Source organism: Euwallacea similis, chromosome 2 (genome assembly GCF_039881205.1).
Source record: "Euwallacea similis isolate ESF13 chromosome 2, ESF131.1, whole genome shotgun sequence".
In the NCBI taxonomy this organism is placed as follows: Eukaryota; Metazoa; Arthropoda; class Insecta; order Coleoptera; family Curculionidae; genus Euwallacea; species Euwallacea similis.
The window spans coordinates 894,826-906,766 of NC_089610.1; the positions used below are offsets into that span (position 1 = coordinate 894,826).

Below are 11,941 nucleotides of genomic sequence, written 5' to 3' on the forward strand. Positions count from 1 at the left end.
AAATGTGCGCTAGCATTCGAGGCACCAGCCGAAATTGGCAGTTTGGCTAATCAAAACATGTTTAATGTTCCATGTAAATTCCGTTGGCGTAAACTTCGTTATATCTCAACCCCCTGCTTCGTTAGCTTCCTAATTAAGTATGCCCCGCTCTAATTTATTTGTTTTTTTTTGTTGTGTTATGTTTGGGATGCCCAAAGTCAAAATCCTCGTTCGTTTCAGTTATTCCTGGGTTGTCTGAGAGATTTGCAAATGAAAAATCTCTTCAAGGAGATCGACACAGAAAAATTGTTCTCAAATATCACAGAAATACTCGGAGCCAACGTAATATTTTGGAGGAATACGCTTTTTCCTTTAGTTCGTGATATGAGGAAGTACAAAAGGCCCAGCTGCATAGAAAACATGTTGGAAGGGTTTTCCAAGCTCGACGATACCTTTAAACCCTACTATAAGTATTGTGCAGAACAGTCTAGGTAAGATATAACTAGGTATATCATTATTTATTAGAAATGGGCAGTGTCGGAGCTTTAAAAATCAATTGCGCCCATAAGAGAACTTTTTTTATACAGGTGTCAACATTATTGCCGGGAAAATCTGGAAAGTGAAGTTTTCACTGCCTATTTGACTTGGTGCGAGAGCCAAAAGGACTGTAACCGGTGAGTGTGTTTTCGTTTTTACTGTTACGACTTCCAGGAGCAATATTTCGCTTTTTTCCCCACAGAAGTTTTACGAAGCAGTTATTCTTATAGGAACTGAAGGCAGTTGTAACGACTTTTTCGGGCGAAATACGCTTTATTCTCGGCGGGAAATAATAAATTCGCTACTCAATTAAATGGAATTGGTTAAGTAACTACTATTCGTATTACACATTTTTCTTACTTCAGTTAAATTCTTGCTAAATAAGTCTGAATTCTGCAGTTTCTAATAAATCAGAGGAATAGCAACATCTCGTTTGGCATTTGTCTTTAAATGTGGATGTCAGTGTTTGACGTAAACCAGAACGACCTTGGTATTGTGAACAATATAAAAGGCTCTACATCGATGACATATGAGTGGACATGTCAAACAATTCCCGTCATTCCATTAACGCTTGTCCTATTTTTTGAACGATAGGCCACCAGGTATTAGCACCCTTGTTCCGTCATTTGGTCGTCAAAGATGTTGTGCGCCGACGCAATTGAAACTAATGACGCGCAAGAGGTCAAGGTGACATTATTTCCTCCGAATTCACCGCCATGGATGATTAGTGCTTCGTTTGGCAAAAAAGGGAACGAAAGTATGAAAAGGCAATGCTACATCCAGTCCTTGATTCTATTGATCATTGCTCTTTGTGAATACGTCTATGCAATGTTGTCAATATATGAGTATCACGAATCGGCTAAATTTTGGAAATAATTTTTCCTAGTCGTGTACCCATAATATGAGAATGTGGGAGGAGGAACGTTTTTATTCCACTCAAAGTAAAATGACAATCATAGAGTATCCCACATAGAGTTAGATACTCTATGATTTCCTACGGAACACCACTTTAAATTGCCGCTGTATGCTGAGGAAACACGTTGTATATAATTATATTGTATCTATAAGTCACAGATGTATTTTTGAATACACATACATAGACGAATTTACATCTACATAGCACATAAATGGGCTATATTTTAGTACGTGGTCCTTTGTTCAAAAAATAATTGTGAATTCTTAGCTCTGGCGAGTATCTTTGACCTGAAAGAGGGTGAAAAGGTATTGATTCGACTAGGCTTCTCTACAGCACCCCCAACGAGTCATTGCTTTATGAACACTTCATTGATATTTCAGAAGGCAATTCAGAAAAATAATCTTATTGACGCCCGTTCGACCATGATATTCCACAGTACTCACGCCCTAAGGATACGGTTTTTGGCCGGGCCCGAGGGCCCGTTTCCTTTCATTACGAGCTAAATATAGATCCGTCAAGAGCTATTTTACAATAGCCAAATATCCTTTGATTTCTATTGCGTCAGTACACTTCTTCTGAAAAATTATTTGAGGCCCTCTTAGAATACACCGTGGAGCAACAATAATTTTTAATCCCGAACTTTCCACTCCTAAGGGAAATCCGTAAAATGCTCGTAGTCTTGGGAAACATCTTTTCGTGCCGAATTCAAGCATCTCTTTTCCCATGCACAAGGACCTAATATTATTCCTAAGATGAGGATATCAATTTCGCTTTGAATCCTGCATGCATTCTGGAGGAATTGATATTTCCATGATTGGGACACTAAGGTCGGAAACTCTGTAAATAGAAGGGTATTAGAACGAAGTGCTGAATATTTGAGGTGTATTTGACTAATACAATTTCTTTGAATTCCTTTGAACCAGTGCAGGGATGTTAGCAGACATATTGTTATCGGAATTTGAATTGTTAAATCTATCGTGGATTTTATTGCAGACTGAGATTAATGGATATCTTAGTGCAACCCATGCAACGATTGACCAAATACGGACTCCTCCTGAAGGCTATTTTGAAAAACACTGATGAAGACGTAGAGAAGGAAAGCCTTCACACCATGGTAAGTTACACGACATGAATAAACAGAAATTTCAAGGCAAATTCAATCCAGGATTAAATTAGGCGTTTCCATGAGGTGTTTAGCTCAAATCCCAAGTGTAATGCCATCAGCTTTCTCGCTCTCTCTAAAGCTGCATATAAACTTTAGCTGTTAACCGCCAAGAACAAAGCACTTTAGCATTAATTCTAATTGATTCGGGTTTCTAAACGTCCTCTTTAGAAGTTGTTTCTAGATGGTGCACGTTAAACTGATTAGCATTAGTGCATCACATCAGAAAATCCCAAAGGGAAATTAGTTATGTGAGATAACATCAGAATATAAAAATGCATTCGCTCTGATTGGAACAGAATTGTGTCTATTCTTATGAAATGCCTCAGAATAAAATACGTTTCCAACATAAGCAGTTCGATTGAGTTGTGAGACTACGATATTCCACTTAATAAAAATTATTCAGAATTCGACTTTCAAGTTTAAAAAAGTGTGGAAACTCTCTTAAAGAATAATAGGCTACTCTGTCTTCAAGCTTCCAATCTCACTACAAATTTTTCTTCTTCGTTTTTTTTTTGTTCTCCATTATTTAATCTAAGAACTTCGGGACCATAATTTAGGCACTGAAGTTATAAATCTGCCCGACTGAAGTATTAAAGGGCGTGCAGCGTGAAATATGTGAAGGTTTTTCTTGACCTAATAGACTTGACGAATTATCTACCAAAGGCCCAATATTCCTACCTTAGGGAAGTTCATTTATTAGGGCTTCTTTTCAAAGGATTTGATAAATGAATTCCTGATAGAACTTGTTTTTAGTCAGGTCAATTTAATTATGAGTATAAAATAAAACCTTCGTACAGCTTACAGAAATGCGTCCCGAATTTTTCTTGTCGTCAATAAGTTCATAAGAATTATCGTATTTAATTTTCAGATCAAAATGGTGGATGACTTCGTGAACAACGTTAATACTAGCCTGAAATGTAGACAGGACAAGGAAAGATTAAAAGGAATCATCGCCAGGATAGAAAGTTATGACATAGTGGTAAGTTCTTTTCAACTTTTAATGTTTTAAAAGGCAGCTTCGCAGAGCTATAATAGACTTTGCCGCTTCTTTATCCGGCAATAGATCATCTCAAATTGGTCCCTAATTTCGTTTTGGGAGAGTTTTTGAAACAGGCTGGAAGCGTGAGAAAAATATATCGCAATTTTTATGTGTTAGTACTTTTGAAAATGTCCTAGGATTAGAGATAACTATAATAAAAAAAAGTCTCAAGAGAAGCAATATGGGACAATTGCCATAAATTTAATTGACACGCTTTTAACATCGTAAAATAGTAAAAAATTCTCTGATTTTGTCTGCATGAATTGTTATTTTTCACCACCATCACTATACGACTCGATGCAAATGTTATATAATCATCCTTTTCTTGTACCTTCGTTAAATGGAGACAAATAATATGACATACGTGTAAACTACGTTCTGAGGCTACTTTACTATTAGTATATGTGGCAAAATCAATACCAAAGCCTCATTGTGATATGGGATAGGTGGCGCTGAATATGTTTCGATAGCATTGGCACAGTGGTGGTAAACGATAGTTTTAATAGTCAAAGCAGCAGATTTTTCCTAGAGTCACTTCTAATTCGCTTTTGCTGTGAAACGGTTCACTAATATTTCCAAGAGGCCAAAATCAAATGAACAGCCGATGAAACCCTTCTTGGCCCGAAACAATAATTCTCCGTTCCCCCAGGAATCCAAGGACGATGACATCGAGCGCATACTGAGAAGGGAGAAGTCGTTCACGCAGCTCGACCTCACTCGTCCCATGTTGGGCTGTCCTCCTGAAAGAAAACGCCATTTGTTACTCGAGGGCGACTTGAAGCTAAAGGACAGCGGGGCCTCTAAGGTATGATTAATTTTACTGTTTTTCTACCTCGCTCCTTTTGTTGCGGCTTTATTATTGAACGAACAACCTCCTAAATCATGACGGAATACGGTGCTGGAGAGCGCTGGAAGGAAGGAACTTCCGATTTGTTTTTTAAAGGATTAGCCGGCGATATTATTTACAGTCACGAACATTTCCTGATATAGCCTAAATAAATAGGCATATAGAAAGGAATACTATTTAAATTGGTAAATTAACAATAAAACAGTACGGAAAAATTCGTGAGCAAAAACACTACATTTTCCGCATCCAGCCTTCCATAGAAGGCCTGTATTAGGCTCTTCATTTATTTCCATAATTTAAAAGTGCTTTATCCTCCTCTCATATCTCGGTCATGCAAACGAGAGGAGAATCTTTCACGAAAAAAAAAACAGAGGTATGTACTTTTTTTTATATAAAAATGTTTTTAGAGAACTACACTCCGATGGGGAAGCTAAGAGCCTGACAAAGCAATTATGAGGCTTCTGCTGTTGATTTTTTTCCACAAACTAAGGGTAAAATGCCTTCTGCACGAGCAGTTTTAGTTCGAAATCTAGACTTGAGTTAATAGGGATTCGCTACTAGAGTTTCAAGTTATTTCACCTGAAATTAAGTGAAGCTACACTCAAACTTCATGTTTAGAATATCAAGTCAAGAATATGTAACACACCTCAAACAGCCTTTCTTTAATAGAAGTCGCAGAGAAATTAGGACCCTAAACACACTAAAACAAAAAATGGCAACTCCGCAGCGTTCTTTTGTTTCCAAAACCCCATGACCGATAATGGGTGACTATATTCTGTAACTTATTACAAGGTTGTCAGATTTTGAAAATTAAATTTAGCCTCTTTTAATTTGTAATTGAAATTGCTCAAAAACTGGAATTGCTAACTTTTGATCCTGCAAAGCAAATATAACACTTCCTAGAAATTTAACATATTTAGTAAAATAGTAAAATTTTGCAATTTTCGCACGTCTTTATTTGAATAAGAAATTTTACAAAATTATTTCAAAAATCGATAAATATCTTGTACAACAAATTCAATAATCTTCCAATCTTTCAGATCGAGGTCCACTGTTTCTTACTGACGGATATGCTTTTGGTTTGTAAACCTTCCACAAAAAAGGGCGTGGCAACTATGCGGGTTATTAGGCAACCTTACTTGGTTGATCACTTGGTTGTCCAGGAGCTGACCCGAGAAACTCCCAGTCTGGCTGTGATATATAGAAACGAGTTTGATATGGCAGTTTCAGCCTTCATTTTGCAAAATAATGACGTAAAAAAGGTTAAAGTGAGTAAATTTTATATTATTGATGAATTTTACACAAATATTCGAGTCTTCGATTTCGAAGGACACCGAGATTCAGGAAATCGATATTCCTGCAATTTAATTTCGCATTCTTGCGACGTTGGAATGGATAGTTTGATTGTCTATTTCAGGGATGGAAAGAGGGAATCGCCAAGGCTCAATTGTTATACGCACAGGCTAAACAAACCAGCTATATGGGCGATGAGAGTTTGGATGCAGAATATAGTTTAGAATACAACTTAGAAAACGATTTTCATAGCTTGCAATTGGCGCCTAGATCGCCAATGGCTTCTTCGTCTCGCGCTAGTAGGGTATCCAGTTTGGCTCATAGTCATAGGTGAGTAAAGCATACTTCTCCATCAAATGATTACTTAATGTGAGTAAAATAATTCATTAATGGACATCAATAATTCATAATTTTGCAAATTTAGCAAATAAATAGGATTACTAAACTATTTTTCTTTTGCAGTGGTTCAGTAGAAATGAACGACCAATCATCGGCGGGCTCGGCTAAGGAACCATCCCGGGGAGTATCAATCGAAAACGAGAATCGAACAGGATCGATGTCCAGTGATGAAGGTCTTCAGCAGTTACCGTCAGATGGAAAAACCTCAGGAAGCCAGAAAAGCAGCTTGAAAAATAGACTCTTTCACAAAACTCCGAATACATTGTCTGTGCAGCCTGTCGGAAGTTTGGGGCAAAGTCTTCCTAACTTAACATTGGGTTCTCCAAACGTTGGGAGCGGGCTTAGCCTCAATTTGCAGCAGAATACTTTATCGGTAAGTGGGAATTACTATAACCGTTTTGGAAATAAGGGTTTTCATAAAATTCAGATAAGTTCCCAGAATGTCGCAAAAAAGTTTAAATGAAATTGCGCTTGTACGAGTAAATGTACGAGTAATTGAAATTTTAGGTCCCAGGTAACAAAAACGGAGGCCAACTGCTAAGTCCCACCCACCGAGGCATTTCCTACCCTCCGCCTAGTCCCACAAGGGGTAACCTGAGGAGAAGTCTCGCTATATCACAGAGCAAGAATCCGCCCCTTATCAAGACGAGACAAGTGAATTCTGCCTGCAGTGTGTCTTCCAGTCAAGTTCCGACTAGTTTCGATTTCGACGTACCAGTGATCGCAGGTAAAAACCTCATAAGATTAGGGACATAATGTAATGGATCATTTTAACAACACAAGTTATAAATTGAATTAGTCATTTGTCTTATTCTGTCCTAAAAAATTAAAACATAATTGTCGTTTTGAATTAGTAAAAATGAAAGCTGTTGGGATTTTTAGTGAGAGGTTTTGTCTGCTTCTTGACGTAATAACACCTTGTTTTCGGCAATTTTCAATGAAATCTTAAGGGAATATTTCTTAACATCGCCACAATTTCGTCAAGATTAATTATAAATCTCTTTGTAGTAATTTTAACTATTTGCCTTTCCTGGGAATTAAAACTACAAAAGTTCAACAGAAAATGGGTAGTATTTTTTAAGACGGAATAATGTGCTCTATTTGTACAGAAAAAGATTTTTCATCTACTCTATCCTTTTTGTTTTCACGTCAATATCACTCTGTAGAAGAAGAACCAACGTAATTTCATTTCTCGTGAGTCTAGTCGTATTCTATAGCTTCAACTAACTTAGTTCATAGTTTTCTTTTGATTTAACTTCACCCAAATGCTTGCTAATTCTATTATTTGATGCTTATTTGCTATACAAACACAAAAATCTCTCAGTAATGATGACTCTAAGGATATACTATCTCACTTTCCTATAACATAAGAACATTGCATGGATACTGTAGGTACCTGCTAAGATCCAAATCAACTATTACACTCTAAAAATGGTTCTCCTTGTAGATTTTGAACCTCTTTGTGCTGCCACTGCTAAACAAAAAGGTGTAACAATGCCTTAAATTTGAATCACAAGTTCGTAGCTTAGCACTTGCCACACTAATTCTTCCAACTTCTATATAGATAGGGAATGCATTTAGGTTTCTATTCGTAAAACCTTTGGGCGGTAGAATTTACCAAAATTTACTGCCTAAAATTTCACGAAACTCGTTTGCAGGCAATTAAGATTATCTTTTTTCCTGCAGGAATATCAAGTGAGGATTATGAATCCTTTAGTCGAGGCCAACATCGCCAAGCAATGAAAAGGAGTCAAAGGTATCATACAGCAGGCCTGGTAGACGATATCAAGGTTAGTACTATCACCTACACTTATCACCATATGCATACAATAAAGAAATTATTTCAGAAAAATGATTCGAGAGACACCAGCATTCATAAAAGACTGTCATGGAATTGCACCACGCAGGATCAGAGAGAACCTACCGAGGACCAGACCTAGCATACAATAATAAATCCCCTAGTGTCTTTTATAGTGATCATATATTTCATTATTTGTATATTATGTGAATTGAAGCACATTCTAGACAAGATCCTGGACCTGTTAATACGCAATCGAACTAAGGAGTGAAAAAAGAGGGCAACGCTTCATCCCTAACTGAAAACAGAGTAATTCAAATTATGCGAATTACATATTATAGAAAACTCGTGTGGACCAAAGCCACAATATCAAAAGGCACATTAATAATACCATTTTCAACTCCCTATAAGTATTCCCATGTAAAAGAAAACTCGAATCTTGGAGGTCGCTTGTTAGATAGACCAATACTCTTATACCTACTGAAACCTCCCCATCTGTTCCTCCACAAATTAAATACTAAATACATAGGAACTTCGTCGGGCCTAATTGTTTTTCAACAAGAAACTTAAAGTTTTTACGAATTAGTTATAAATCTAAGTCTAAACGCTTTTAGGTAAAACCCTGATCAATGTATGTGTAAACAGGGCTTATTACAGCTACTGTAATAATGCTCGAGTAGTGTTTTTCACTTGAGACAAATGAATTTTGTAAAATTTGTCTTTTAAGTACAATGGTGGTGGTGATGAAATGATGATGTTGGTTTGTCGAAACTTTTTGCCACTACCGGTAGGTAAATTTGTTGTCAAATACGGAACAAGTCTAAATGAAAAATCAAAAGTTGTTTGTAACGAATTAGTACAATGAATTTTATATTTCAGTAACTAAATATTTATTTTTTGTTATCTAAGAATTAATATATTTATTTTAAATTATTATTAACACTAAGCCGTATCAGCTGTTACAAATTTATTATATTTAACTTGAGGATGTAAAATTCTTTGAACAGTGTAATAAAAACTTCATTTTCCTTTAAGTTTTCCTTGACTTGTCCTGACGACGTCGATGTCCTTTCGTGGCACCCAAAATTCGTAAAATCGCAGTATTAAAAATGCTAGAGACACGATCAGTAAATAGGGCCAAACACCGCTCCCCAAGTGACTTAAATCGCATAGTAAATATTTAATTTCTGAAGGTGACTTACACACTCACTTGTAGAGCATCTGCCTTAACGTTTTGGGGTCCTCTTCAGATATCACATTATAAACAATCTGAGTTCTTTTAGAAACATCTTGCCAATTATAGTACTTTTCAATTCTCTTATTACAAGCGTAAGGACACACGAACTTATCGTTTTTAAGTTCTAAAATTGCCCTTTCTAATCCTAGAATTAAAAGGAAAAATAAAATCTACGTTCTATTTCGAAATACACTGTATATTTGCCTTGCATGAGTGCAGGAACTGTTGGCTCAGTTAATATTATTAAATCATCAGGCAACACTTCAGGGATGCCTCCAACTTTGGTAGAGACCACTTTAAGACTGCAATGATAAGTATTTTCCCAACGTTGCTTGATATTGAGTTATTAAAGAAAGAAATAGTTACCCGCAAGAAGCAGCTTCTACTATAGCCATACAATATGCCTCTGTCAATGAGGTATTAAGAAAAATGTTCCCTTTAACTAATACATTTCTAACTTGTGAGTGTTCTAGGGCCCCTAGTAAAACCACACGATCTTGCAACCCTTTCTTTTCCCTAATTTCTTCTAACAACCTTTAGAAAGCAGAATTTTTAATCAGTATTAAAAACCTTGACTAAATTTACCATCTTTTAGGACCATCACCAGCTATCAGGAACTGTACCTCTTTAAAATTATCACAAATATCACCTATAATTTGTGCTGTTAAGTCTACACCTTTTCTATATACTAATCGTGAAACAACAACAATGGTGACTAAAAAGTAGATAGTACACATTAGTCTATCTAACTTTTAAATACTCTTACTTTGAGTCTTATCTCTTTGACTAGGATCTGGTGTAAATGAATAGGTATCTACAGCATTAGGTACAACAGACACTCTCTTACAGTCTACTCTGGCTCTTAGTACTGTGTTCTCTTTGCCTGTATATGATACACATATGCAGTGATTGCAACTTGCTAAGGATATTTGGAGCAACTTATTAGTTATTATCGCACTTGCATCAGCAAAACCAAATAAACTATGATCAGTAAATACTGTCTAGAAAAAGCAATTATCAATCATACAATTTGTTCTTTTTTCTTTAATACTTACCTTTAGGCCTAACAGATTTCCAATAAGCATGGTTTCATGTGCAAGAGCCGAGAAAGCTGAATGTCCATGGATAACCTCTACCTCTTCCCTCAAAAGAATGTATCTTATGAGAGCAATATTGCAAATCATGGTGGGTAGAACACATTGATTGTAAAACACTTTAATTGGCAGATAATACACTTTTAAGCCGTTAGTCATGTATCGAACTCCTACTCTATCCTCATAACTGTGGGTCATTACAACAACTTTATGACCCTTAAGAATGAGACATTGCGATAAGTTGTAAATGTGTTCTTCAACTCCCCCCATATTGGGGAAGAAAAAGTCTGATACCATGCTAGAAATCGGTTAAAACCAAGATGTTTTGGTTACCTGATAAAGAAAATTGAAACGATTTATTATTAACTTACCAAATTATGTGCTTTTTAGGGAATGTTTCTGCTTTAACCATGATTTAAACTTTCATTTATTAAAGGCTTTTGAAAATTAAATAAAATAAAACATTTACAAACCCGTTAAATTCTTATATTTGTTTACATGTTACGGGCATCAAAAATAGATGAACTGATGATCTATGGAAATAAAATTTTTATTTTCTGTGGTGCCATCTCAGAACAAATAGCTAAAAAAACCTTAAAGTCCAAAGAAGAAAACTGTACACGTTACCCTGACCCCGTAAATCATACATGCTCTATATTAAACATACTCACCATTTTATCAAACGAAATCGTTATGGATTTGGTTTTCTATTTAGACATTTTTTATTAGTACAAACTCTAATTAAATAATTATTTATAAAGCCAACCACAAAAAAAAATTGAATTATAATAGTCACTATTAAAAATTTTGGAAATGAGCGAAACTTTGACTCTTTATTACGTTGCATACACTTTTTCTTTACCAAAGTGGCTTCACGACCTAATCATGTTATCCTTAATTGGATTTAAAACTAAAGAAATAACAAACTCGATCAGTTGACAATAGTATAATAAGTGTGGAAATGGCCGACACTCGTAAGTTCTTTTTAAATAGAATATAATGTAAGAAATATAATAAACACTATTTTCTCAGTACCTATAACAGCCCACGGTGGACATCGCTATGAGAATGGGGCTATCTACGTGGGATCATGGAACAACGAAGGGAAAAGACAGAGTGAAGGACATTTACTTTTTCCTGATGGTACGAGATATGACGGCAAATTTGAAGATGGTTTGTTCCATGGCCTTGGAGTGTTATCCTTTCCAGATGGAGCCAGGTAAATAATATTTTATAAAAAAGCTTTACTATTTTATTAAAGATTTGAGGGAGAATTCTCCCAGGGATGGTTCCATGGTTATGGAGTATTTTGGCGCAACGATGGCATGCGTTATGAAGGAGAATTTCGTGGGGGGAAAATGTACGGACTTGGTGAGCAGGCCTAGAACCTTCCATATACTCCAATAATTACTACTGTATATGTTTTTTTATAGGTTTAACTACTTTTGCCGATAATACTAATGGTTTTCCTAGATGCGAAGGATACTTCCAGGAATGCCAAATGAAGAAACGCCTAACGTGCCCAGATGTGGTACAGAAAGCACAGAAATCGGCTTTCATGTCCAGAAAACAATTTTTGGAATTTTAAACTTGTGACATCAAATAAACTTTATAAATTAGAAGAATGATAGCATTTG

General features: G+C 35.9%; 3 protein-coding genes across 4 annotated transcripts in view; 2 read left to right on the forward strand and 1 right to left on the reverse strand.

Annotated features, from left to right (window-relative positions):
* The window catches only part of LOC136416965 (pleckstrin homology domain-containing family G member 5), an 88,119-nt gene extending 79,112 nt beyond the window's left edge, over nt 1-9,007 (forward strand). The window contains exons 13-23 of one of the 2 annotated variants that reach the window (XM_066402410.1): nt 220-470; nt 567-653; nt 2,426-2,546; nt 3,466-3,576; nt 4,217-4,441; nt 5,524-5,751; nt 5,901-6,106; nt 6,239-6,548; nt 6,683-6,902; nt 7,862-7,965; nt 8,023-9,007. In XM_066402410.1, the coding sequence (XP_066258507.1) occupies nt 220-470; nt 567-653; nt 2,426-2,546; nt 3,466-3,576; nt 4,217-4,441; nt 5,524-5,751; nt 5,901-6,106; nt 6,239-6,548; nt 6,683-6,902; nt 7,862-7,965; nt 8,023-8,115 (1,956 nt within the window). In that variant the 3' untranslated portion in view covers nt 8,116-9,007. The remainder of the gene's footprint in view (nt 1-219; nt 471-566; nt 654-2,425; nt 2,547-3,465; nt 3,577-4,216; nt 4,442-5,523; nt 5,752-5,900; nt 6,107-6,238; nt 6,549-6,682; nt 6,903-7,861; nt 7,966-8,022) is intronic. The other variant, XM_066402417.1, reaches the window with a different exon arrangement.
* PIG-A (phosphatidylinositol glycan anchor biosynthesis class A) lies at nt 8,840-10,815 on the reverse strand. The gene is made up of 8 exons (XM_066402560.1): nt 10,676-10,815; nt 10,266-10,602; nt 9,977-10,211; nt 9,796-9,925; nt 9,577-9,744; nt 9,415-9,512; nt 9,184-9,355; nt 8,840-9,132 (listed from the first exon to the last, which is right to left on the reverse strand). The coding sequence occupies exons 1-8, from the start codon at nt 10,714-10,716 to the stop codon at nt 8,994-8,996; spliced, it is 1,320 nt and encodes a 439-aa protein (XP_066258657.1). The 5' UTR covers nt 10,717-10,815; the 3' UTR covers nt 8,840-8,993.
* A 417-nt stretch (nt 10,816-11,232) lies between these two features.
* LOC136417104 (MORN repeat-containing protein 4 homolog) lies at nt 11,233-11,932 on the forward strand. The gene is made up of 4 exons (XM_066402624.1): nt 11,233-11,278; nt 11,337-11,523; nt 11,566-11,675; nt 11,738-11,932. The coding sequence occupies exons 1-4, from the start codon at nt 11,266-11,268 to the stop codon at nt 11,890-11,892; spliced, it is 465 nt and encodes a 154-aa protein (XP_066258721.1). The 5' UTR covers nt 11,233-11,265; the 3' UTR covers nt 11,893-11,932.
* The last annotated feature ends 9 nt before the right edge of the window (nt 11,933-11,941 follow it).